General features: G+C 37.4%; 4 protein-coding genes across 5 annotated transcripts; all 4 read right to left on the reverse strand.

The window, feature by feature from the left end:
• Positions 1–3135: 3135 nt before the first annotated feature.
• LOC306988666 (mast cell protease 3-like) lies at positions 3136–6138 on the reverse strand. The gene is made up of 5 exons (XM_079593772.1): positions 6013–6138; positions 5769–5919; positions 5539–5668; positions 3462–3713; positions 3136–3352 (listed from the first exon to the last, which is right to left on the reverse strand). The coding sequence occupies exons 1-5, from the start codon at positions 6077–6079 to the stop codon at positions 3194–3196; spliced, it is 759 nt and encodes a 252-aa protein (XP_079449898.1). The 5' UTR covers positions 6080–6138; the 3' UTR covers positions 3136–3193.
• A 2159-nt stretch (positions 6139–8297) lies between these two features.
• Positions 8298–11009, reverse strand: LOC306988217 (granzyme E-like; the record flags this gene model as incomplete). The annotated part of the gene is given in 7 exon segments (XM_079593020.1): positions 8298–8505; positions 8584–8623; positions 8625–8842; positions 9037–9163; positions 9340–9467; positions 10674–10684; positions 10943–11009. Coding segments are annotated over 7 exon segments (738 nt in total). The 3' UTR covers positions 8298–8358.
• On the reverse strand, positions 10951–14267 carry LOC306988671 (mast cell protease 2-like). Of its 2 annotated transcripts, XM_079593784.1 has the most exons (6): positions 14148–14267; positions 13924–14074; positions 13676–13817; positions 12266–12523; positions 12077–12184; positions 10951–11047 (listed from the first exon to the last, which is right to left on the reverse strand). In XM_079593784.1, the coding sequence occupies exons 1-6, from the start codon at positions 14209–14211 to the stop codon at positions 11024–11026; spliced, it is 747 nt and encodes a 248-aa protein (XP_079449910.1). In that variant the 5' UTR covers positions 14212–14267; the 3' UTR covers positions 10951–11023. The 2 variants fall into 2 exon arrangements, with proteins under 2 accessions (XP_079449910.1, XP_079449909.1); XM_079593783.1 differs by lacking the exon at positions 10951–11047 and having other exon boundaries at positions 11975–12184.
• Positions 14268–20858: 6591 nt separating this feature from the next.
• LOC306988672 (granzyme B(G,H)-like) lies at positions 20859–25595 on the reverse strand. Its single transcript, XM_079593785.1, has 6 exons — positions 25482–25595; positions 23268–23343; positions 23022–23169; positions 22232–22373; positions 21889–22140; positions 20859–21685 (listed from the first exon to the last, which is right to left on the reverse strand). Exons 1-6 carry the CDS (start codon positions 25482–25484, stop codon positions 21530–21532), a joined length of 777 nt encoding a protein of 258 aa, XP_079449911.1. The 5' UTR covers positions 25485–25595; the 3' UTR covers positions 20859–21529.
• Between the last annotated feature and the right edge of the window lie 952 nt (positions 25596–26547).

Here is a 26547-nt window from a genome sequence, read left to right on the forward strand (position 1 = left end):
AAGAAATATCTGCATAAACTCGAAACCACTGAATCCGACTCAAAACGATGTAGTATACATGCCAGACCAGTATGTGGTGCTGTAATTTTGCCACAGAGATACACTAAAAACGGAGAAGGGGGTAATCCATCAGCCAGAAACTGAAGCTTCCCCGGGGGCCGCCATTGTAGCAGACCATCACTTGCTGTTAGCATTCCATTGACTCCCATTCATTTTGGCGTCACTTTGACAGCGAATAACTTTACATCTGAGACATCCAAAGACTCCATTTGTCCATTATTTATTTCTAAAGAAACTCGACAAAGTATAAAAGGCTCCATTACCTTTTATCTTACGTTATGGCCCCGTAGAAGCCTTTTTTGTAAAAATAGGCTAACGATGGCGTCATAACCACTCGACTCTCTGTCGCACAGTCGAGAAATTACCGTGTAGACAGACGGAGAAGCTTATAGGTTTGAGCCTGCGCAGTACGGTCATCCATCAGGAAGTGAGTGCTTCTAATTGGCTTCACTTTCTCCGTTGAAATCTATGGGGTCGCTGTGTCCATTTCTTTTCCTGTCTATGATGAAAACGCAAGGGTGTCGTTTTCAGATTTATCCACTCTGGGACCTGGTTTCAAAATATAGCGGTTTCAGGCTCCCAAAACACAGAATCCATCTGGATACAAAATTTGTACGTATATACAGCTTTATAAGTTTTATAATCATATAAAAGTTAAATATTATCCAATGATATTTGTTCTTTATGTTTTCATCACAATGTCTAATGGTTTGGAAAGTGAATTAATTATAGGAAAAACCTTAAAGACATTGTTCCAAACATGAACTTTAAACAATGCAAATTAACCGCATGCGGTGGCCACGTCAGACAGCACCGAACGTTGAATCTGAAAGCTGCCAATTTGCAAATCCCTCCTTCTTAGGAGAGTTTTAAAAGGTTCTCCCGCTTGTTGTTAAGACTTTTATTTTAACGGCACGGCTGACCTTTATTTTGACTGCGCTGAAAACTCTAGAGCCTGACCACACACAGTGCTCGCATTATCCGTGTTCATTAGTTTACAATCTGTCTAACAAGTTATTAGATAGAACTATTTTACATAGAAAGACAGTATATGAAAGGCATTAGCGTATGGCATGTGGTTGATATCAAAGTGTTGCTGAGCAGAAATACATAATCAAGTTTCGGTTGTTCCCCTTTAAAGTTGCGTTGGATTTTCTCCTTGGCATAAAAGTTAAGAGGTCCACCTATCACTGTTTTTTTTCCATGTTCGTAGAGTTAGTTTGTGGATTAAATACATAGGCTATAATTTGTGTGTCTACACAGCTTTTTTAAAAATGGCGGGTGCATTATGTTTGAGGAGTTAGCCTACACCTGTGTTGGAACTGATGTCGGCAATTTAAGCAGTTCCCTTCAGTTGTGACGACGCATGCTCTCCCCTTCTCCTGACACTTTTGTTCCCTTTTCAGTTGTTTGTTTTGTTTCCATTTCATCCTTTTCCTATTTTATTCTTACTTGAATAAATGTTATGTCTTTTTGATCATTATCCAACGTGTTGTCTCCTTCTTCTCCGGCCGTGACAGAAATGATCATTTATGTCATAAGTGGTCATTTATGTGCTTCAGTATCAGTAAAAAATTAAAACACTCGACTGATGTCAAGACTTACGAGTTTAGAGTAAAAACATGTCATTAAATGTATTTTGTTGGACCACAGGTTTGTAAATGCTACTCATTCCAAGTTTGATCCACTCTGATCGTAGTGCTATTAAAAAAAAATGCCATTTCATGAGTTCACACTTACATCAATTAAACAGAGTAAAGATTATGTGTATTTGGCTCGCTGCCCGGGGGGAGGGCTCCGAGCTCTGAATTTTTTGCCCGAACCCAGAGTAGCCTACCTCCACATGTGCTCCACATGTGTTTAATTAGGTTTAATTATCTGAACGTGCTCCTCCCAATCTTTGGAAATAAAACCTAATTTTGTAAATAAAGATTTTGGTTTCATTTCGGTAAATCGCGCAGCCCTAGATTAACCTCACATACAAACATAAAAACAACAAATGCTTATTGACTGTTCCGTTTCTGTCTACTATGTAAGGCTGGAGAAACTGGTTGGAGAGATAGACTGGTCTATGAAACAAAGGACCTTGCTGGAAATTAACATCTGACCTCCCCCATACAGTCTCACTCCCTCTCACGCCTAAAGACTCACACAAGAATATATATGTGGTTTAATATGAATGATTATTATGTTTAGTATCATTTAAAATGTCTCAGAGTGAGTGGTACAAATGTCTCATTTCCAACTTAGTTAAACAAAAAGAAATCAGGTTTTGAGAAGTTTAGAGAAACTGGCACACAAAGGAAGGTTGTCTCTAGGCAAATGGTCTCCTACCCCCAAAAGGTGTCAACTCCGAATGTAAATTCCCATTGTTAACAATGTGAAAGAGGTTTTGGTTATTTAATGGCATGCAGTGGAGGCATCGGGGCGCTTTCTGTATCTAGACTGGCCCGTGATGGCTGGGAGTGACCGAGACTTCCAGCCTCATGTATTTATTCAGGTTGGGTTCGCATCTCTTCTTTTTATTCATGTTTTATATGGATTATCTTTGAATTGATTATACAATTGACCTGACACCTGATTTAATAAATTGTTACATTTGATTATTCAAACTGATTTTGACCTTGTTCATTTAATAGTCTAAAAGTAATAATCAAACATTCGCTCACTTTTAGTGATGCATAGATATTATCAAAACCTTTCATTTATGGAGTCAGATGAAATAACGAGTAAATACAGTACATATGAGAAATGTATCGCATTTAAACCAATTACTTTGAGATGCTGGAAAGACGGAACGCGCAAGAAACCTTCCCCGTGCTATTGGAAACCCCCATTGGACCAATATAGCGCGGCTTACAACTACCCACTCCTTGACCACTGACCAGTGCCGTTGTAATGATATTATCAATGTTATTCACTTCACCTCTCAGTTGTTTTAATGTTGTGGCTGTACAGTGTATATTCATAGTGTAACCAGTGCCACCAAGTGAACTAAATGTAAAATGACTTTAGTGCCCCCCATGTAATATTGTAACTTTATATGGTGTGATAATGAAGACACGTTGAATGATTGATGCTTGCCATGTGATACTTTATTGAAAGAAGTTAGGGAAGCATTCAGTAACTTAACTCACTTCACATTTCGAATTATGTTGTTGATCCATGCGAGATATTCTGAAATCTTAGTATACACATTAGGATATTTAGGTGAATTGCACTCATTTACATATCCAAACGATGTGACACCAACTGCAGTGTTTCCATAAACCAAAGGACCTCCTGAATCAAACTGTGAAGAAACAGATCAACACGTTACTAAAAAATGAAATGTACAGTATCAGTAAATGAACATGACAAACATAATCAAAGTGAGTGAATTTTTTTTTTTTTGTACGTACAAGGCAGGATCCACCATGGCCAAATGTGCACATCATCTTTGAGATGGAGTATAACTCTCCCCATCTATTGCTACATTCTGTGTTATTCATTGAATACACGTCTGCCTCCATTAGAACATCACTCTTTGCGCCATTAGTCGTCAGTTGTCCCCAGCCGGCAACACTACAGAAAGAATTTGTTCCCATTTCTTCTTCTGTCACTGGTAATGAAATCCATTTAACTTTGTTGTTTGCTCCAACTTTTTCCTGTAGCTGTAATTCAAAAACACAAACATTAATAAAAGATTTAGTCATCTTTATTAAGACTGAACTGCAGTTGTTTATACTGTTGTTTGTGTGGTTATAAAAAGGCCCCTTAAAGTGTCCCTATTATGCTTTTTTCAAATATTAACTTTCATGCAATGTTCGTGAATATAAAAGGTCTGCAAAGTTTTAGAGATCAAAGTGCTCAACAAATAAAGTTAACGTCACCTAAAAGAAAGAATCGATTCTGAACTGCCGAAACGAGTCGTAAGAAATTCTAGTCTCACTTCCGATTACAAACCTACATTACAATGTAATACATTTGCTTAATACCAGCCCATGGCCTTCATTGGCTGCCCGCAAACAACGTCTACTCTGACCCGTTCTCAGTCACTGTAGTTTTAGCGGAAGAGTTTGGTTTGTGTTGTCGACATGTCGAGAAGATGCTGCGATTCCACTTTGCAGCACTTCAAAAGGATGAGGACTCGCGCTGGGATTGATATGGAAAAAAACGCCACCATCGCTTCTGTTCGTATCAATGTGTATACGTGCTGAGGAAGCCTCCGGAGTTGATCCGATATGGCCTAAGCCGTAGACCAATCACAACAGACTGAGCTGTCTAAACAATCAGAGCCGATTTGGCTTGCGGAAAGGAGAAGTTTAGAGAGACTTAATCTTTAAACAAACCGTTTCAGAATATTTGAGAAATTGGGTAATGTCCAACGTACATTATGAGAAAATTTAAGTTTTTTAAAATAGAATTTAGGAAATAAACTCAAGGAGGCACTTGGCCTTTTTCTGTACGTTAGAAATTAATTGAATCCCCTACAGCAGGGATAGGCAACTCCGGTCCTGGAGGGCCACTGTCCTGCAGAGTTTAGCTCCAACCCTAATTAAACACACCTGAACAAGGCAATCAATGTTTTCAGGATTGCTAGATAGATACAGTCAGGTGAGTTGTTATAGAGAGCCTAAGTCCCGCCCCTCCGCTTCCGGCTCATGGGACCTTATTTCGGAAAAAATATGTATGGAAGTCAATGGGGAGAGATAACTTATCTTTTTATTACGTCTGAACTGTCCCCTGAACTACACATATGATGTTTGTCAATTTAAAAGGTAAATATGAAAGTCAAGAAAGTCGCAGTTTGTCATAAAACAGAAGAGTAACGTTTAGTTGTATGTGAAAATCGCTCGATGAACTACATCTCTCGTCTCGCACTATGTAGCCTACGTCACAAGATCCGTTGCTCGTATGTGTGTATTCTGGCTCAAAACACGAGTCAGGCATGACGGCGTAACGTTACGATTATAATGTAAGACTATAGAAAAAATGACAGACGTTAGCTTCAGTAAAGTTAGCTTCATTCATTGAGAGAAAAGGTATGACGTCGCATGTGCGCCTTCTGGGTTTGTAGTCTTTGTAATTACGTATTTTCATAGTCTTATACCTCAACCGTTTTACATCAAACTGCGACTTTCTTGACTTTAAAATGTATCTTTTAAATTGACAAACATCATATGTGTAATTCAGGGCACAATTCAAACGAGATCAAAATATTTGTTGTCTCTCGCCATTGACTACCATACAATATTTTTCCGAAATAAGGTCCCATGGTGGTCGACCGGAAGGGGAGGGACTTAGGCTCTCTATCGGGGCTGAAGCTAAACTCTGCAGGACAGTGGCCCTCCAGGACCGGTGTTGTCTATCCCTGCCCTACAGCAATCTTACAATCCTACATTGCAATAGAAATTCAAACACAGTGTGTGTCAGTTTTGTGTCACTGTTTCCTGATCAGATTCTATTTGAACATCTAAAAGTATTACAGTTCGTTACCCTCAAAAGCATGATGTCATTCTGATTATGAGGGTTTGGATACGGGATGTAAGACATCACGTCGATGCGATCTGAACTCTTGATGTTCCTTAGGTCATGAGCACCAACAACAATCGTCAGAATCTCCAATCTGTTGAAAGAGAAAGTCATGATGGTCAGTTATGTCATACAGTACACTGTATGGTTGCACTGCAGTTGTTGTGTCATGTGATTTCTAAACAAGTTCTTACCCGTTCCAGCAATGTGCAGCAGTCAAGACAAACTGGTCAGAAACGAGGAATCCACCACAGACATGTTTCCTGTTCGCCTGAATAGAAACCATGTAAGGTCTGGAGTGGGGTTTGGCTTCCCTGCCGTTCACTATACCCACATTCACATGAGCTGAGAGAGAGAGTGTTGTCAGTCAACTTATTCAGCATAAACGAATCAAACATTCTTAAAAATCATAATTTACTGTTATATAATCAATCTCACCAGTGAAGGTCAGCTGTGGCAGCAGAGAGGCCAGCAGGAGCACAGGGATGATGATGATGATGGTCATGATGAAGATGACATTGAGTTCTAATGGCAAAACACTGTATAAATATACTGTAAAAGTGGGTGGAGTCACTGAGTTACCCCTAAGTCATTTTTTCTTTTCTTCTTGCAGTATGAGCAACACAGTGATGAAAAGATACAGTTTTTCCGGTCTTGCATGAAGATTAAAGATGGTTTAGATGATAAGAATTGAGCACGTGCTGTACGCATGCATTTTGGTACTTGAATATTTTACAGCTCATAATACAGCTGAATAATGCGTGCAGTTTGTTACCCTTAAAAGCACAATATAATTCCAAAAAGGACAATATCTATAGTTGTGATGCAGGGAAACATACAAGGACAATCCTTCCAATTAGTTATGCCTGCATGGTTTTTATTACAGTTAACTACGCGAAGTGATATGGAACTGTAATGCGGTCAAGACCTGCCTGGAACTACTTTAGTGCGGTTCCCCGAAAATAATTGCACACCATAGAACGTTAGTCAACCAATCAGATTTAAGCATTCAACGGCCCTGTAGTAATCATTACAATTGGTCACGCTGTTTGATGGTTTTGCAAATATTTAACCAGTAAAACGTATTAAAAATAGCTTGCGAATAAACCTCATATCTCCATTGGATCCTCAAACTCTCGGACAAACCTCATAACTCCACCTTACCTCTATCGTAAAATAAGTGTTTTGGATCGTCTGCTTTTCTGCAATGCAGGGGTTAATAAATAACTGGATGTTGGAATAAGCACAGTGTTTTCTTTACCGAAGAAACTCTCTCTATAAAGGCTAACGTTTTATGTATTTGAGGAGTGGAGAAGACTGTCTTAGTCTAGCATTTGTCGTCGAGAACCCTCTTAAATGGCATGTGCGTGTGTTTCATCCTAAGTTGATGAAAACGTAATGTGATAGACTTACTGCCTCAGATGCGGCCGTTCTATTGGCGGACAAACACATGTTTTGACATTCACTGGTGTGAATGTTAATTATCAATGACTCATGAGAGTGTCTGACCATATATACAGCCACAATATCAACTTTGACTGCATAGTGTTAAATTATTTAAATATATCATAATATATTCGGTAAACAGGCCTACGGCCCTGCACTGATCAAGCAAATAAACATGACCAACAACAGGATAAAAATCTCAAACTATTAATATTTTTATCTTATAAACAGTTATCTTTAATTATAGCACAATCTATCTCTTTCTCATGCTCTTTCACACCCACATGTACACACATACTAGAGCTCAGAAAGTTATCAGCACTACCTGCAAAATTTTATCAATTAAATTAAGTTTCACTGCTGAAACTGACATGGCATTTCTCAGTAGCAAGGCGATAACGTCTGTGTCAGAGACTGTTACCGAACGAGCCGCACAAATTCAGGAAATTCACACGCTCGCTCGCTCGCTCTCTCTCTCTCTCTCTCTCTCTCTCTCTCTCTCTCTCTCTCTCTCTCTCTCTCTCTCTAATTACTGCATGTCAATAGCTCTAGCCTCCATTGATAAATGACGGATCAGAAGGTTGCGTCAGAAGGTTCTACTCATGTGCACTTTATTTTAGCATGACAAATCTGAAAGAAAGAAAAAAAAGAAAAAAAAATTGAGCTAAAGAATCTCACTTTATTATAGGATAGCTATTCTATTTTGGAGATTTCTGCCTTTGCTCAATCAAAATGAGGTGTACTTGCTACTGTAAAATGACTTTAGCGCCACCCACCATGTAATTGTTATTGTTATTCTCTGTTTAGTTTGATTTTCATGAACTTTTAGTTTGTTGCTCTTCAGTTTCCTGTTTCCTTTGTAGTTTCCCCGCCACTTATCAGTTACCATAGATATTCATCCTCACAGCTGTTCATTATTGAGTTCATTCCCAGACAGCAACACAGTGTCGTCCCAGATCCGGCCCACATCTGGACCGTGTGGAATCCATGTGTACCAGATGTGGGCGGTATCTGGGCCGACACTATGTTGCTGCCTTATCTTGTGTATTTAAGTTCTTTTTGGGTTTCTGTTGGTTGTCCTATATTCTTTTTTGGTTGTCATATGTTGTTTGCTCTTGTTAAATTAACCTTGTTGTTATTTTTAACCACTTATTCTGCTTTCCTCATCATCATTGGACTTGATTCGTGACGGTAATTTTGTAATTTTATATGGTTGTGACAATGAACACACTTTGACTGATTGATACTTGCCATGTGATACTTTAATTGGGGGAAAAAATTAGGATTTTTTTATTTTTTTGGAAGAATACAGGAAAACTTCTTCCTTCACTTAACATTTCAAATATGTTTATAGATCCATGGAAGATACGGTGAAATCTTAGTATACACATTAGGATATTCCGGTGAATTACAGCAATGAGGGTCACCGAAAGATGTGACACCAACTGCAGTGTTTCCACAAATCAAAGGACCTCCTGAATCCCCCTGTTAAGAAACACAGATCAACACGTCACAAAAATGCCATATCACAATTAAAACTCACTTCATAAAATGATTACATACTTTGCAGGATCCACCGCAGCCATATGCACACATCATCTGTGAACCTAACTTTCTCTGTTTTCTTTTCCACTTTTTTTTTACATTTTGCGAAATCCATTATCTTCACATTGGCCTCCATTATACTATCACTCTCTGGACCGTTCATGTTCAGATGTCCCCAGCCCGCAACGCTGCAATCAGGATCTTTTTTGTTGATGCTTTTTTTCTTTGGTAATGATATCCAATTTACACGTTGGCTGGGTTTGATTTTTTCCTCTAGCTGTAATTTAAAAGCATTCATTACTAACTAATAGATTTTTCTTCCATTAGATCAAACCACAGTTTATTATTTTCTCATTTTTACAATATATGAGGGTATAGTGCATATAATATAGCCCTGAAAGTGAATTTTTTTATTTTTTTTTATTTTTTTATTTTTTATTTTCTGCAACTGTAACAAGTGTAGATATTTACCTGCAAAAGCATAATGTCATTCTTAATGTCCGGATGCTTGATGTAGGACTTTACTCCGATGTGGACTGAACCCTCATTCTCATTTTTCAGGTTATGTGCACCAACCACAGCTGTCAGGATTTCATTTCTTTTGAAAGAAAGTAGTATTATTTCTCACAGTTTGATGAATTATTTTATAAAAGCATATTGAGCATACTGATTTGATAAATAAAGTATGTAAACTATATACTACTGGCATTTCATATTAAAAATCTCCATAAATAATCAATTATTATTGCAGTTCAGACTAAACAAAAGTCTCACTTCATTCGGCAATGTGCAGCAGTCAAGACAAACTCCTCAGAAATGAGGAATCCACCACAGTTATGTTGCCCATTTGTCTGAAGAGAAACCATGTAAGGTCTGGAGTGGGGTTTGGTTTTGTTGCCGTTCTATACCCACATTCACATGAGCTGAGAGCGAGAGATAGTGCTGTTAGTTGACATATTCACCAGACAAGAAATATTCTTTATGGTTTATATAGCGCTTTTAACAATGTAGATTGCTTCAAAGCAGCTTAGTAAACGGATAATTTAAGGTAACAGAGATTGTTTTAGCTTTATAGCGGATCTTGAATAAAGATATTTTCCAGCTAAAGGCTGGTTCACACGGCAGGATAATTGGGCCGATTTGAGCCCCGATTCGCCCCTTCCAACAATGTTAAGGATGCTCCGATTATCGTAAAATAATCTGATCACATATTTCTGCCGTGTGTGGTTAAGACTGCTCTCGTCTGCTCGGAAGGACGCCGCTCCGATCTCAAATCAGGGATATCCAACATGTTGGATTTTTTTGGCCCGATTTCTCCTTATGTGTGGTGTCCCCCGAGGACAAACGAGCACGCAGCCTGTGGACTGTGGCGTGTAGCCAATCAGAAAGCGAGAAGACGAGGCGGCGAGGAAGCACCGGGGAAACAAAATCAAAACAGCCGGCGGCGCACCAGAAAGGTGGACGTCGGAGATGGAGGATTACGGTTTTTTTTTCCGGTTAAAAACAAACTACAAACTATCGCCACTGCATCCTCTTCGTCCGATTGTTTACTCAGTCTGAAGTCACGTTTGATCTCGTGATTTTGCGTGATTTCCCGTCTGACCTGGGAATGCTCGGCCCGTGTGAACCAGACTTAAAGTTAGTTTTGATTGATTCACTTCCGTCGCAACGATCATTAGTTATTAAATTAGAGACCACTAAGACGACACCGTTCTCTCTACACAGACTCACATGTGCATTAAGAATGAATTCTATAGTTATGCGCATTTTAATATATGTGCGCAGGTTTGTAATTCCCTACAAACCAAGCCCTAACAAACTACTTGTCTGGCCTTAAACATTTTTAGACAGAATTTTATCACTTCGGGGTAGATATGCGAAACCGAAATTATCCCGACAACGCTTTATCTGTAGAGTACAGGGATCCTCCATAGGGAGAGACTAGTTGGCTCTTCAGCACTGCGTTGTCATCGGGTTGTCTACACTAGGCTATACTGTTTTTAACTTAAAACTGAAAACATTTTGTGCCGTTCATTTACATGACAATGCCGCTTTGGGGGCCTGAAAACACACTTGGGTTCCGAAGTGCAAGTTCTTGAAAACGATACGGTTATCTTCTCTGTGTAAACCACACGAATGTGAATTTGTGAAAACTGTGATGTCATGCGCATGCGTATTACATGTTCAGTCTAAAGGCTCATAGTTTCTTTACAAAGTGACATCGCCAACTACTGGCCTGGCATGAATAATAAAGCGTTTTTTTGTTATCTGTACGCAAAAAATGCGAAGGAAAAAATATCAGCTTTTAGTATACTGTTGTCGTGTAAATGTACCCTTAGTAGTGAATCAATATGCAGTTCAGTTCAGTCAGTCTCACCAGTGAAGGTCAGCTGTGGCAGCAGAGAGGTCAGCTGTGGAAGCAGAGAGATGATGATGGTGGTCATGATGAAGAAGACGATCAGTGAGCTCTCATGATAAAACACTGTAGAAATATAAGGGTGGGTGGAGACATTGAACTGCCAGTAAGACTTTTTTTTCCTTCAGTTTGTGGATGAGTAAATATTGTTCTTGTTAATCCTTGTGGTCTCATCTTCAGCCCACAGATGGTTTGGCCGAGATCTAGAAGTACTAAGCAGGTCAGCAATTTGTTACGTAAATATTTTACAATTCATAACCTTAAATATCAGTATAAATTGATGGAAAACCAACATAATAACCCAGGTGGTGTGTGTGTGTGTGTGTGTGTGTGTGTGTGTCTTCTGTTGCCATCTAGTGGTTATAATAGTAATTTTGTCACAAAACTCCCCAATATTTCCAGCGAAAGGAAGGCTTTTAGTGATTTTACTTCATGAAACTTGCATATTTTTGGGGTTTAATATTTGTATTGTGTGGTAACCGTTTTATAAAAGCAATAGGACTCGGCTATATCGTGAATAAGGGGTTGCAGGCACTCCGCTTCAGCCTCTATACCTTATTGCTTGAACTCAGAATATAAAACAGATGTTCAATCAATTATTGTGAAGATCTCATAATCTACAAAGTTATAGTGAATTGTTGCTTTACAATTCTGTCCCAATAAAAAATGGTTTGTGGCTGTGCAGTTTCACAATGTTCAAGGCGGATGGGGTAAAACTTCACAATATGCTGTTAGAACCACTTCTTTTTTTGTTTTTCTCTGAAATTTTGCTTACATTACATCTTGTGGGCAGGAAATATTTCGCAAAATCTCCTGAATTTGTGTGGTAAACTAGCCTTAGAAATATACGCACCCATAGCCGCAGAAAATAGCTAGTGGCAAACCTTTGTGGGCAGAGCATTTTGCCTACTGGAATTACACTATATCTATACTCTATAAATATGTTTTTTTTTTTTAAATAGGGCTAGATTAAAAAAAGCCACTTGACTGGATGATTGATATGATGCATTTATTGAAACAATTTGGGGACATTCAAGGCAAAATCAAGAAAAAGTTTCCAATAAACTTGTGTATCCATGGGAGATATGCTGAAACCTTCATATAAACTTCAGGTAGTTTAGGTGAATTGCAGAGATCTGGGTCTCCGAAGGACGTGACACCAACCGCAGTGTCTCCACAAACCAAAGGACCTCCTGAATCCCCCTGTTAACAACGCAAACACAAGTTTGGGCTTCATATCAGTCAGTGTTTGGATCAAATGATAGATGATGATCTTGTACTTACGGTGCAACTTCCTCCATTGCCATATGTACACATCATCTGTGAAGTTGAATAGTAATTGTCTTCTCTCCATTTATTTTCACAATTTGTGTTATTCATGATCTTCACATATGTCTCCATGAGACGATTGCTAAGTGCGCCATTAGTTTCCAGTCTTCCCCATCCTGAAACACCGCACACAGAATGCACTTCAATGTCCTCTTCTTTCATTGGTATGGGAATCCAGTTGACTTTCTCATTTTGTGTGACCTTTTTATCCAGCTGTTGTACAAAATCACATAGATAGATTTAATCATATTGAACAATTTAAAAAAAAAATCTATTTAAATATGCAACCTGTCTTAGATAATTTCCCTTTAGTTGAGATTTGTTTCTTTTCTGATCAAGTATTTATGCATCTTTGTAAAGGTTCAGATACGCTGAGATGTTTGACAGCATCTAAATAAAAGCATTTAGCCTACATATGCAAAGCTTTAGAAACACAAACTTTTGTATGAATCCTTCATTTATCTTATAAATGTAGGCTATTTGTACATTTTACTATTTGATATTTTTGAGCCCCTGCACACCCATACGCTAACCACTTCTAGAAATGATATACAAAATAATAAGGTGAATGTACAAAGTGCAACATAGTGTACAATTACAGTGATTTAGCTGACGCTGCGCTCTGTGTAATACGTGATTTTGATTGGCCAATCGTTGTATTTAGCGGTCAGTCATCCATGACGTTGCATGTTTGTTTTGGAGGGTTTTTTTAATGCCAGATTTTTTTTTTAAATGTAACAATACATAACAAAAGGAACGATAACGACCGAGACCTATATCATGAAAGCAATACAAATAAAATAATTAAGAACCAGAGGGGAAGAGAAGGAAAACGCTGCATGTATTGAGGTTTATTTATGTGTCTTATCACAAATGCAACGGCGCCATCTTGCGTCTTAGTTATTGATTGTGATGGAAATGACCTTAACTACTATACTATTGTTTAAGTGTTTGTCTTTTTGTCAATAGTTTTGTACGTTGTAGTGGGCAATTTTTTTCCATAGCGGAAGTTTTAAAACACTGTAGCTACAGGTAAGATGATTAAATAATTTGCAGCTGTGTTAATAGTAGTTCCTGCAGTGACTATAACACATGAGTAATTAGTGATGCATTTTATGACTATATTCAGAGTAAAAATTATGACTAATTGCGTCTCAGACACGATAATGTTCTTTATCATTTGTCAGTTAGTTACTAATGAGATTAATCTAAGGTAATATCCTAATGTGATACTACTTACTGAAGCTTTAGTTAATAGATGAAGTGCTAATGTACTAGTCCTGCATTAGCCTATTTTCTGCTTAGTTACTTATTCTAAAGTGTCACCAGATATCATTTTGAACTGAAATGAGTACAGATTGTTACCCTTAAAAGCATAATGTCACTCATAACAGGTTCCTCTGTAAAGTTTGGATGCTGGTGGTAAGACTTTACTCCGATGCGGACTGAACCCTCAGTCTTATTTTTTAGGTCATGTGCACCAACCACAACTGTCAAATTCTCCAATCTGTTAATATCAAATAGATTTCATTAATATAATCAGCCTTTTATTTTTAGAGTATAGTAGCCTATGTCAAATGTCATGAGAAACATTTCCAAATAATACACTGTACTTGTTCCAGCAATGTGCGGCAGTCGAGACAAACTCATCAGAAATGAGGAATCCACCGCAGATATGGAGGCAGTTCTTCTGAATAGAAACCATGTAAGGTCTGGAGTGAGGTTTGGCTTCCCTGCCGTTCACTATACCCACATTCACATGAGCTGAGAGAGAGATAGTGTTAGTTGCATTATTACCTAGATTAATCAATATTCAGTTCAGTTCAGTCAGTCTCACCAGTGAAGGTCAGGTGTGGCAGCAGAGAGGTCAGCAGGAGCAGAGAGATGATGATGATGGTCATGATGAAGACGATGAGTGAGCTCTCATGGTAAAACACTGTAGAAATATAAGGGTGGGTGGAGACATTGAGCTTCTGGTAACTATCAGACCAGCTTCAGGGCGCCACAATGTCATATCTAATGATCTAGAACAAATTCAAGTGAGCTGTAGACATGACTATGTGAATACTTAATAACATGACATAAATAAATAAATAAATAAATAAAAATTACAGTAATATATTTATTTACTTCTTATTTACTTCTCCCGGGCTGCATCAGATCTTTTATGAATTACTGAAATTCTTACAGAAAAAGATGGAAATTGAGAACCGTATTATAGTGCATGCAACTAAAATAATACCTTTTTAAAATACATTGTTAATAAAAAAAAATTTTTTTACTCATTTTGATTACATAAAAAAAACAAAAATGTTTGTTGTGAAATTTCACACCATGGCCTGGGTGGATGTGGTTGAACAGATATGTGGCTAGAACCGCAGTTGAGCTCAGGGGCCGTATTCACAAAGAATTTTAAGGCTAAAAGTAGCTCCTAACTGGCGAATTTAGGAGCAACTCCTAAAAATAATGGGCGTGTCACTCCTAACTTTAGGACTCCTAATTATTTTCACTAAGAGTAATTCACGAAGCATTTTAGCCATAAAAGTAGCACCTAAGTCTGGGACAGCTTAAAAGAAGTCGAGAGGACTCCTAACTCACTAAAACCTATTCACAAAGGATCTTAAAATCGCCGCGCGACACAGTGTGTTGGAAACACTCAATGACACGGAGTTATTACAAAGATACCGCCTTAACCGTGAGGGAATACTGATTGTTGTGGATCTTGTGAGGGATGCAATAACAGCGCCAACTAATCGCAACAACCCAATCAGTGCCGAATTGAAATGTTTGATAACACTTCGCTACCTGGCAACGGGGAAAATGCAATTGTGTAATGCCGACGATCTAGCGATATCCCAGCCATCGGTAAGCAGATCCATCCACCAAACCATCAATATACTCTGTAGACCCCATATTATTCGACAGTTCATAAGTTTTCCTGACATTCGCCAACTCCAAAGAAACAGAGCCAGCTTTATGGATATTGCCGGAGTGGTCGGTGCTATAGACGGGACACATATTAAAATAATTGCACCACGTCAGGATGAGGATGTGTTTGTGAATAGAAAGAAAACCCACTCCATCAATACCCAGATTGTGTTCGATGCAAAACTTCACAATTCTCGATGTTGTATCCCAGTGCCGAATTTCCCTTTTATTATGTTTTTTTTTTTTTTCAGCACCAACTGTGCCAGTAACTGATCCTGTGTCCAGTTGGGCTTTCTTTTCCGTTTTGGAGAGTTCATAATCCACCGTCATTCAACTATTACATTACTTACAATACTTAAATAGGAGCAATATTTCCTTGCTTTAAGTAGTCTATTTAGGCTAATAGGATGTCAATTAACCAAGCAAGAGTTAATGCAAGTGTCGTTTTTCATTATTAGGCAAGTGGCTGTTTTCATTACGGTATTAGGCTACCTTGATTTAATTTAATTCACAACTTCTCTCTCTCTCTCTCTCTCTCTCTCTCTCTCTCTCTCTCTCTCTCTCTCTGCCTTTTTAGAATTACACTTCACTGGGGCCTGCACAAACATGTCATTATATATGCATTTCGATGACATTACTATTATTATTTTGTGTAGGACACAGACATATTTAGATGTCGTAATTCCATGATTTGGTACGTCTGTGTTATGGTTCGCATGATGGCCCTGTCATCTAACAACCAATCACCGTGATCATTGCGAGGAAGCTCGTGCATGAGAATTGACGTCATCCATAGCAACGAAGACTCACTCTTAGTTTAGGAGTTGTCATTTTTCCTTACTAAGAGTAGGTCTCAAAGGCGTTGTGAATAACTTTTAAGAGAACACTCCTAGCTAAAATCTTTTAGTGCGATTTAGGAGTACTCCTAGTGGTAAGATAAAAATCTTTGTGAATACGGCCCCTGATCCACAACTCTCTGTCAAGATGAAAAACAGTAAATAGGGGCAGTACATTTGCTGTTGAATTTGCACATGAAATACTCTCACTTGTGGCAAGCGTGGTGTTAAATATACTGAACAGAATTAACATACCTTAGAATTTATTAAAAACAACAGTTCAGGCAGAAAATCCATATCAGATTGTACATTTAACCCCATTAAATGTATAAATACATTTATATACCCCTTAAACGGCACCCCCTCTTTTTTTTATAGACATGAAAATGACGTTTTCGAAAGAAGTTTAGAAGTTTGAGTTTATGAAAATAAAACTCATGTTAAAAATTTAATTATTCATATTTTATACAAAATATATATTTTCAAAACCTGGTGAACTGTAAAAATGCACAAAAAACAAAGCCAAAAATCTGAACAAGTTGTTTCAAATTTTAGGTTGATATCTCAAGAAAATAAGCTTTCAGTGAGATTTTGTTTGGGGCGCAGTACCAAACTTTTTCACTAGTTGACATTACTCCAACATATAAGGGCGCCTCCATTTCCATGTGTTGTTTGAGTGATCTGAACCATTATTTTTACAATTGTCATACAATTTATGAAGTAGACATCCTATTCAGAAGTAGTATTGGAAGTTTGGCTGATTTTGAAATGAATTCAACCTCAAAGAAACACAAAAAGATCACGTATGTGCATTATAGCTCGCACATCACAAATGGTGAATCTATTATTATTTTTCTTTATATTTAAAAATTTTCAGACCTTTCTGTCACGGGTATGGTGCGGATGAAGACAAGCAGAGGCACAATAGTTCCAATTCAAGCATTTACTACAACAAACTCACACAACTGGTACAGGCAGACGGGTAACACACTCAACACACAGTAACATATACATTGACCGACAACTGAAAGGTGAAAGACAGGAACTTAAATACACAGATGATAACGAGTGACGACAGGTGATGATGATGATTAACAATGACTAATTAACTAAACACAGGTGACAGAACTGAACTAATGATGATGAAGAAAACAGAAAGTCCATGATAAACGTGACACTTTCTTTCTAAAAGAATTGAATGGATGCTATCTTTTGAACTCTTGGTATGAAAACAAACTGAGGTTTCTACCATTTTTTATGATTTTTCATGTTCATCACTATTTCAAAATAAAGGTCTGAACACGCCTTAGGAGAGATGAAATGAAAATATTATTGTTGCAAATTGATAAATTACGGCTCCTCTATAACTTATTTTGAAAATCAGTCACCAAATATGTACACTAGATTGTAAGCTTTCAAATGATATATAGTTTGTCAAGATTAGTTTAGGTATAGGATATTACTGTTTTAAATATGTAATGGCTGTGGCCGATGCCAAGAGGTTAAGACATGGGCTGCATATGTTGTCAACAGGAAACTAATAAGGTAAAAAAAAGAGCAGATCTTATCAGCAAGAAATACTCATAATGAACATTGAGAGTATGAAACAGCATTTTCCCACCGGTTGCAATGTTCATTTGAATGATTTGATTTGATCTTATCGGTTTTGGGGGCAACGCATTGCAAGTACATCTGATAAAAAAAAAAAAGTTTTCAAGTAACTGTGTGTGAACATGATGGTTGTTGTAGTTTTAGACTATGTGAGCATGCATTTACTCCTCTCACTTGAAGAAAAACAGATTCAGTATTCCTCAAAATCAATAAAAACAGTGAAAAGCAAACTCAGAATAGTATGCTAACCTGCAATAATTAAATATGTTAAATTACATAAATGTACTTTTATGTATTTAATCTCACTTTATTATACAATTTCTTTGCTGCTGACTTTTGTTGTTCCAATTCAACTATACGAATAAGCAAAAATTACTTCAGTTAACCATCACATTTGTTTTTCCTTTTTCTTTCTTTCTTTCTTTCTTTCTTTCTTTCTTTCTTTCTTTCTTTCTTTCTTTCTTTCTTTCTTTCTTTCTTTCTTTCTTTCTTTCTTTCTTTCTTTCTTTGTATTACTGAAGTAAAAGTGTTTTTATCTTAATCTGCATTTCCTTCATTATGAGGCTTATTCATTTCACCTTTGGTCTGAACATTACATTTGCCAAAAATAAAACTTTTTCTTTAATTAAAACATTAACAAGCCAGCCCAGCTTGGAAAAAGTAACATACCCCATTACTTTTTATAAAAAGTAACTATAGCAATTAGTTACTTTTTTAGGGAGTAACACAATATTGTAATGTATTACTTTTAAAAGTAACTTTCCCCAACACTGGTTCTTATATTCCTACAAACACCATATGTATGTTTTTATTTTGTGTGTGTGCAATAAATGTGTTTGTAGTGTGTACAGACCAAAAACTACACTACAGCTCAAAATTTGGGGGTTGGGAAGGTTTAAAACAAATTTTTTTTTTTGAAAGAAGTCTCTTATTTGTTGCACTATTTGTTGCACTACAATAAACTATTCGTATTGTTATTAATGTTGAAAGTTAATATATTTGTGCAGCTTAAAGGTACACTGTGTAGTTTTTAAGTATTTTATTAGCTAATATCAATGTCCTTATTTATAAATATGTCCTCATTGGTGTAAAATGACCTCTGCCAATGATCTGACTTATCCTCGTAAGCGAAGAATTTCTTATCTTTATTTTCATGGGACGGGTAAGTCCAAGGAGGCTTTCATGTTGTTCCGCCATTTTGAAAAACTATAATTTGAGAGGGACAAAAAGCACTAGCCTACCTCAACGCGTTTCCACAACGCATTTTCGTTCAGAGCCAGCGTCACGTGACAGAAACGGACAAGGAGGCGTAACGCGTGTCACTGCCCCGGAAAATTTAAAAGGCTGCACTGCATGGTACTTTATAATGCAGAATCATACTTATGCCGAGCCACAGGAGAAGGAATCCCCGTCGCCAAAAAAGCGAAAAATTTAATTAAAAGGAAACGTGACCGGCGAATTCAAAAAACGAGGGTAAATATCGGGATAGCTTTTCCCAGGTGGAAAGAGCTAATGAAGGAGAAAGACTTTGAAAGGGACGCTGAAGTTACATTCTAAATTGCAAGCTTTTTTCATTGCTTGGTTGTGTAATTCATTATATAGAATAAACGAATAAACGAATGTATCACTAATTAACATTGTTCATACTTTTTACAGTCTGTGATTCATACTGTAACATTTGTTTGTTCGGTGTATGTCAAGCTGCAGTTTGTTTGAAATAACGAACCTCATCACCCGAAAGAAAACTCAATGAAGTGCTATTGGAAGGCATGTTGTGATAGCTTTTTGGTACATAACGGCTACCGTAGTTGCAACACGCATTTGAAAAAGCGAGGCGCTAGAGACCACTATTCGTTTGATTGCAAAATATAATTTCACCACTAGATGGGAGAAATTCCTACACAGTGTACCTTTAATATATATACACCCCGTCCCACGAACCCACTCTAAACAAATATGGTGCTAAATAGCACTAAAAGTGGTTCATTGGCTTGTAATCATAGGGGAACCACTTTAAGTGCCATATAGCACCTCACCTTTGTCAAATGGTGCTATGTAGAACCATAAGAGCACCTTAACCACCCCAAAGAACCCCTGAAGAACCGCTGAAGAACCCCTGAAGAACTGAAGAACCGCTGAAGAACCAAACTGGGCTTAACAGGTTCTTAAAATGGCAGTAAGCACTGCAAAGAACCCCTGAAGAACCACTTTTTTTTAGAGTGTATTTGTCCGATTTCCCACTATAGTGGCCAATTGTCCCGTCGACCCCCCTGACCACTCCCAACCCACACCCCGTCCCATGAACCCACTATTTGTCCGGTTTCCCACCATAGTGGCCAAATGTCCCGTCGACCCCTGCTGACCATTCACAAGCCACGCCCCCATCCCACGGACCCGTTATTTGTCCGATTACCCACTATAGTGGCCAACCCCTATAGTGAAAACCCCTGCTGAGTTTTCAGTTTGCAAAAATGCAAATACATTTAGATAATTCAAACTTCTTTCCTTACAAATGAAATATACTTGTATTCAAGCCTAGTATGCCTGGTATGGCCTTATGTGATTCCATTATGGTACAATGTTACCTCGAGGCAACATGCAGTTTTATGTAATGTCCTATGAAACATTTGATGATATATAATGTAAAGTTTTTGAAAATACTTCTTTACTTACCAATGAAGGTGACTGATTTTTTGTAACTGATTATCTGGACAGAAATTAGTGAAAAATGCCCTTTTCAGTGGAGAAAATATGGAGCCATGTGACATGTACATGTGAGCTGAAAGAGGGAATAAAATGGACCCATGTGACCACTCTTTTGCATTTTCATTGGTTAGTATTTGAGTTCCCTTCCCTTAGAGAGCATTGACCAATTACATTTTATTATGTTTTTATTATAAAAAAAAAACTAAAATTGACTATGTTGCCTGGAGGCAACACTGTACCATAGAGGAATATATATATATATTTTGCAACATTATAAATGTCTTTAAATGGGCTTTGTGTAAGAATTGGCAAGTACTAATCGCTTTGTTATTGCCAATGTGTGAACAGTTTGTAAAGAAATTTTTCAAAACGAGACCTTCCCCGACTACAAAAGCCTGATGTAGACTTTTTATGTGAAGGAATCTTTTCTCTTTTCTGCTTTATGACACAAGAAACAAATGATTATACAAAGTTCAGGATAATTTGTTTATTTTGTTATTGAGAGAAAAGCGCACAGTACATTTTTATATATTGCAATGTATATATATGTTTATTGAAAGAAGTTTTGAGGGCAAATTAACTTAACTTTAAAAAAGCAAAATCACCAGCATTTAATTCAATTAACATAACCAATAATGCTCTTTATACATGGAAGATATGCTGAAATCTGAACTTGAGGTAGTTCAGGTTAACCTGCGCCCCAATGGATTTTGTGTGTAATGCATTCTGCAGTTAGACAGGATGTTGTTACTGCAATTGCATAAGGTTGTAACATTGAGGACTTTGACTTATTTTTGATCCATGGAAGAAAATCTGAAATCTTATACATATTAGGAAACTGAGGTGAATTACAGAGATCAATGTGATGAAAAGATGAGACACCAACTTCAGTGTTTCCACAAACCTCCGGAATCCCCCTGTTAAGAAACAAGCTCAGGATATATGCGAGGAAGAAAAAGTATATTTTGTTTGCATAATTCATTTAGACAGGATGTTACTGCAATTTCCTGAGGTTATACAATTGAGGACCATTTGACTTGTCTTGCTAGTTTTACTAGAACAAGATGTGGGAGAAAATTATGTTAAACAATTGGAAACGATTAAGACCGAGTACTACACATATTTTTTATTTTTAAAGTCAATTATTTCCAACTATTTTTTTGATCCATGGCAGAAATGCTGAAATCTTCGTATAAACTTCAGGTAGTTTAGGTGAATTACAGCCATGAGGGTCACCGAAAGATGTGACACCAACTGCAGTGTCTCCACAAACCAAAGGACCTCCTGAATCCCCCTGTAAAAAAACAAGGATCAGCACGTCACTAAAATGCCAGGTATCACCTTTCTCTTTTCAGCACATTGAGACTGCTTCATGCATTGTAAAGTGTTATATAAATCAAAATAATTATATATTTATTATTCTATAGATCTATGTAGGCCTATTTTATTTGTTAATTTCTAATTTTATTATTCTTAAAAAAAAAACGATTTACATACATGACAGGTTCCTCCATCGCCATATACACACATCATCAGTGGAGCTGAGAACTCCGATTTCCAACTATGTTTACATGTTTCGTTATTCATGATCTTCACATTAGTTTCCATGAGGACTGGGCTTGAAGTGCCGTTAGTTACTAAACTTCCCCAGCCTGCAACACTGCAAACAGAATCTGCTGCGATGTCTCCTTCTGTCTTTGGTATTGAAATCCATTCAACATTTCTGTTCCTTTCGACTTTTTTCTCTAGCTGCAATCCAAAAACACAATTATATGTTAATAGACAGTGTTTAAATGATTAGCTATCATTTTGAACAACTGGTATAAATGCCGTCTGTTACCCTCAAAAGCATGATGTCATTCCAAAAAGTTGTTTCATTATAATCCCGATGTTTGTAGTAGGAATTCACATTAATGCGGACATTTCCTTCATTCCTTTTTCGTAGGTCATGTGCGCCAACCACAACTGTCAGCTCTTCTGTTCTGTTTATGGAAACATTCATCTTAACTTCAACTTTTAGATTTCTTTATTCTTTCAGAGAAGATTGTGAAGGTATGATGAAACCATTTAATTGAGATTTTACTTTTAATTTAGTTTAGTTTGAATCTTCGTACAAAGATTTCAGATGACCCAAAACCTGCGAAGAGATTACGCCAACCCCTACGAAGACGATGCCAACTCTGAATCAACACATGCACCACTGCCAAATTTTCTAAATATTGTAATCATTATGATGCCTTAAATTTGTAAGTACAATCAACTTGGATGTTTATATAATTTCAACTTAAATTACATTAAACTGACCTAAAACATTTTTTTATGAAAATTGCTTAATTTATTTTGATGAGTTAAAGCAATGTAAAAACATGTGGTGTAATAATTGATTTATTGAGATCATTGTATCTGCCTAAATTAATACAAGATGTCAGCTAACTGCATGATTTGTATAATCTTAGCACTGTATTATTACTTTCACATTTGATAACAGATTACTCTAAATTGTAATGTAGAAACATGTATTTTTCTGTAAAGCTGCTTTGAAACGATAATGTGTTGTGAAAAGCAATACAAAATAAATGTGAGCTGAATAGAAAATTCATGATTTTAGCTCAGAAAAAAATGTGTCTTACTTGTTGCAATGTGCAGCAGTCAAGACAAACTCATCAGAAATGAGGAATCCACCACAGACATGTTGACTTTTCACCTGAAGAGAAACCATGTAAGGTCTGGAGTGGGGTTTTGCTTCTGTGCCGTTCACTATACCCACATTCACATGAGCTGAGAGAGAGATAGAGCTGTCAGTCAACTTATTCAGCACACACCAATTAATTATTCTTAAAAATCATCCTAATATACTGTTATATAATCAATCTCACCAGTGAAGGTCAGGTGTGGCAGCAGAGAGGCCAGCAGGAGCAGAGAGATGATGATGATGGTCATGATGAAGACGATCTGTGAGTGTGCAGAAGAAGCGTAAGAGTATTTATTGTTTTTTTCAGTGGGTGGAGACTCACTTTATGATGTCAGTAACACTTTCTTGCTAATCCTTGTGGTCTAATGTCTAAAACCATAACTTGTGACCATCCTGTAAGCACCTCATCTGGCAAGCCAACACGATCTCACGGCAATTCGTATGAATTTTACGAGGTGCCTAATTCATACCAATTCATACGACCTCACTCGTAAGAATTTGTATGATTTTTGCTAAATCGTACAAATTTTACGAGTTGCCAAATGACCCCGCCTCTAAACCTACCTGTTTAGACAAATCGTACGATTTGGTCGTGAGATACTGTAGCGTTGGGCAAGCACCAGTGCTGACATTGGTGTGAGGAAAAAAGCAAGGTCCAAAATCTCTGTATCATTGTCCACTTTTACCCTAAAACAATTTTCTATGTAGGTAATACACATATACAAATATAAGTTACAGGTATGTGAAAAACTTTGGTATGCAATGCTAATATAGGTCACATGACCCTAAATGCATTGATGAATGCAGTGTGTATATATTTTTTTTTTCCTAGATAAATTTGTTTTAGTTTGTTTCAGGTTTTGGTCTTTCTTAAAATAGAGTGCAAAAAGCGAAAGCAATTTCACATCCTTTTGCTTGACGCAGTAAAACTTCCCACCCATCGTAGCAAGATCTCTTATTCAGCTCATCATCTCCAACCACAGTGTCAGACGACAAAAAAAGAAAACTGTTTAAACATGACACATAGTGTCACAATTAACACTTGCATGCAATATATAAAACACAAATATGTTCAAATATACTTGGGCCGACATTAAACAGTTATGAGGCATTTAAACATGTTACAAAGTAGACCAGGGGCTGTCAGCCATTTGACATGAAGTACGAATTGTCATCTTCATTATTAATCACTCTACTCCAAATCAAAAATAAAATTCATAATGGCTATAAAACTGTAATGTCTACTGTGTTATTGTTCTCAAAATGCAGAAGTGAGGTAGAAGTAAACCTCTTGATTAACTTTACAGGAGCTCAGGAAACAAATGCGAGGAAGAACAATTATATTTTGTGTGTGCAATGCATTTAGACAGAATCTTACTGCAATTTCATGAGGTTCATTGAAGACTATTTGACTTATTGTTGTTAACACATGATACTCTTATGATACAAATGTTGCATACTATTTAGGACGGGTAGTATTTTGGGACGTTTTTATTTTTTTTTACATCTCCACACACATGAGGGAAAGAGTTTCTGGTAACTCATTATCAGATCGGTTTCAAGGGAACCACAATGTCATATCTAATGATCTAGAACAAATTCAAGTGAGCTGTAGACATGACTAAGTGAATAATTAATGACTGGTTCATTTTTACTAGTTAAAAAGAAAAAGAAAAATGACCTTATTATATTTATGTAATATTATATTATATATTTTGACCAAGCAGCCATTCTCCACACTCGCAACATTCCCCGTGATGGGCTCCCTTCCTCTGCTCAGCGCCTCATGTCCAGGCAAACCAGGACCTTCCTGCCAGCAACCACAGACATGCTCAGGCCTGCTATCCAAGTCAATGTGGCTGCTGCCATCTCCAAACACAGAATGAGGGGGAAAGTGTATCATGACCGCTGTGCTCACCGCCTCTCTGCACTAGGACCAGGTCAGACAGTCAGAGTACACACTGAACGTGGTTTTGATCAAGTGGCAAGAGTAGAAGGCCCAGCTCAGCAGCCTGATAGCTACGTAATGGCATCACAAGGAAATAAATATATCAGGAACAGGCGACATCTCCTCCGGGTTGATGAAAACCCAACGTCAAGCTCTGAGGAGGATGTACCATATGGTCCACCTCACCAGTACCTGATAAAGAAACTGCCCAAAATGCCAACCCACCACCCACACCTCCTAGTAACACTCCAGTGGTAGTGGTCAATACTGCTGACTCATCTGAGAGGCCGTTGGTGGTGACTCAAGCAGGCAGAGTTAGCCAACCCAATCGGCGTTATCAGGACTATGTCAGTAGGCTACTGGGCTAAAAAAATGAACTAAAATCAGGACATGGAATGATAACTAGGTGTCCCTTCGTTAACTGAACTAACTTTGTTTGTTTATACTCACCATACTTTTAATGTTTTGTGCCACCTTTTGTTCAGTGGTAGGCGGCCTGATAATAACATAATTTCTGTACGTGTTTTGTTCCAGTTTGTTATGTGGGCTGTGTTAAGTTTATTTACATCCTATCTGGAAGAAAGGGGATGTAGAGTTGTGGCACTATCACTTTAAATATCAGTGTTGATGTTAACGTCACCGTGGTGACGCTGTTGGGAGGGAGCGGGTAACGTGAATTAAAACCAGTCTGGTGTTTACACTCACGCAGGCTGCATGTGTATTATTCGACACTCTACAATGTGATGGCAATAGATCTAAATACTTAAAAAACTTCTGACGATTCGTTAATCTTGATAGCTGTAAAAGTAAAAACGTATAATAGCTGTAGTAAAAGTATTTGAGAGAGTTTCACATGTAATATGTAGCTATTTCATATGCAAGCATGTCAGCCAATCACAGCAGTGGCCGGTTACACTGAATTTCACAGCAGACACGCCCCTTCAAAACAGAGCGTTCAAATCAGAGGATAAAATCAGGCTAGGAAAAATGCCTTTTATTTCTAAATTATGACTATTTGTGATCTTATAAAACATACTAACATTATAAGGGCAACCCAGGAAACATTATAAAATAATAAAATAACCCCATGTCATGGGACCTTTGTCATATTTTTAAACTTTGCTAACACATTAAGATTTGATAACTCAATTGTTTTTATTTTATTATTAGTATACATCATAGCTTCCTCCATCACCAATATTCTGCTTCAATATTATCTTCATTCATTGGTATGGATATCCACTTGATGTTGTTTAGTTTGACATGTTTTTCTAGCTGTAAACCAAAAATGACATAATGATTAATAGAAAGATTGGATCATCTTCAAGATGGAGGTAAGAAATGTAATATAAAACAGACATGATTGTACCACTATTTCCTGAAACAGGGGAGTGAGGTTTACCTGCACAGCTCTTACTAGCTGGCCTCTGTTACACTCAACCCCCTAAACCCCACTCTCCTCAGGGTCACGGCACCAATGTAACCCCTCAGGACCTACTCGCCCCGCTCTGTGCGG

This window comes from Phoxinus phoxinus (assembly GCF_949152265.1).
Source record: "Phoxinus phoxinus genome assembly, chromosome: 20".
NCBI lineage: Eukaryota > Metazoa > Chordata > Actinopteri > Cypriniformes > Leuciscidae > Phoxinus > Phoxinus phoxinus.

Coding starts and splice junctions, on each gene's coding strand:
- LOC306988672 (XM_079593785.1), bottom strand. Junction 22,374..23,021: donor ACTGCTGCACATTGCAACAA/GTAAGACACATT, acceptor TTCCATAAACAG/AACAGAAGAGCTGACAGTTG. Junction 22,141..22,231: donor ATGACATCATGCTTTTGAGG/GTAACAGACGGC, acceptor TTTGGATTGCAG/CTAGAGAAAAAAGTCGAAAG.
- LOC306988666 (XM_079593772.1), bottom strand. CDS start 6,079: ATGACCATCATCATCATCATCCCTGTGCTCCTGCTGGCCTCTCTGCTG. Junction 5,669..5,768: donor GCTGCACATTGCTGGAACGG/GTAAGAACTTGT, acceptor CTCTTTCAACAG/ATTGGAGATTCTGACGATTG. Junction 3,714..5,538: donor ATGACATCATGCTTTTGAGG/GTAACGAACTGT, acceptor TTTGAATTACAG/CTACAGGAAAAAGTTGGAGC.
- LOC306988671 (XM_079593783.1), bottom strand. CDS start 14,211: ATGACCATCATCATCATCTCTCTGCTCCTGCTGACCTCTCTGCTGCCA. Junction 13,818..13,923: donor GCCGCACATTGCTGGAACAA/GTACAGTGTATT, acceptor TGATATTAACAG/ATTGGAGAATTTGACAGTTG. Junction 12,524..13,675: donor GTGACATTATGCTTTTAAGG/GTAACAATCTGT, acceptor TTTGTACAACAG/CTGGATAAAAAGGTCACACA.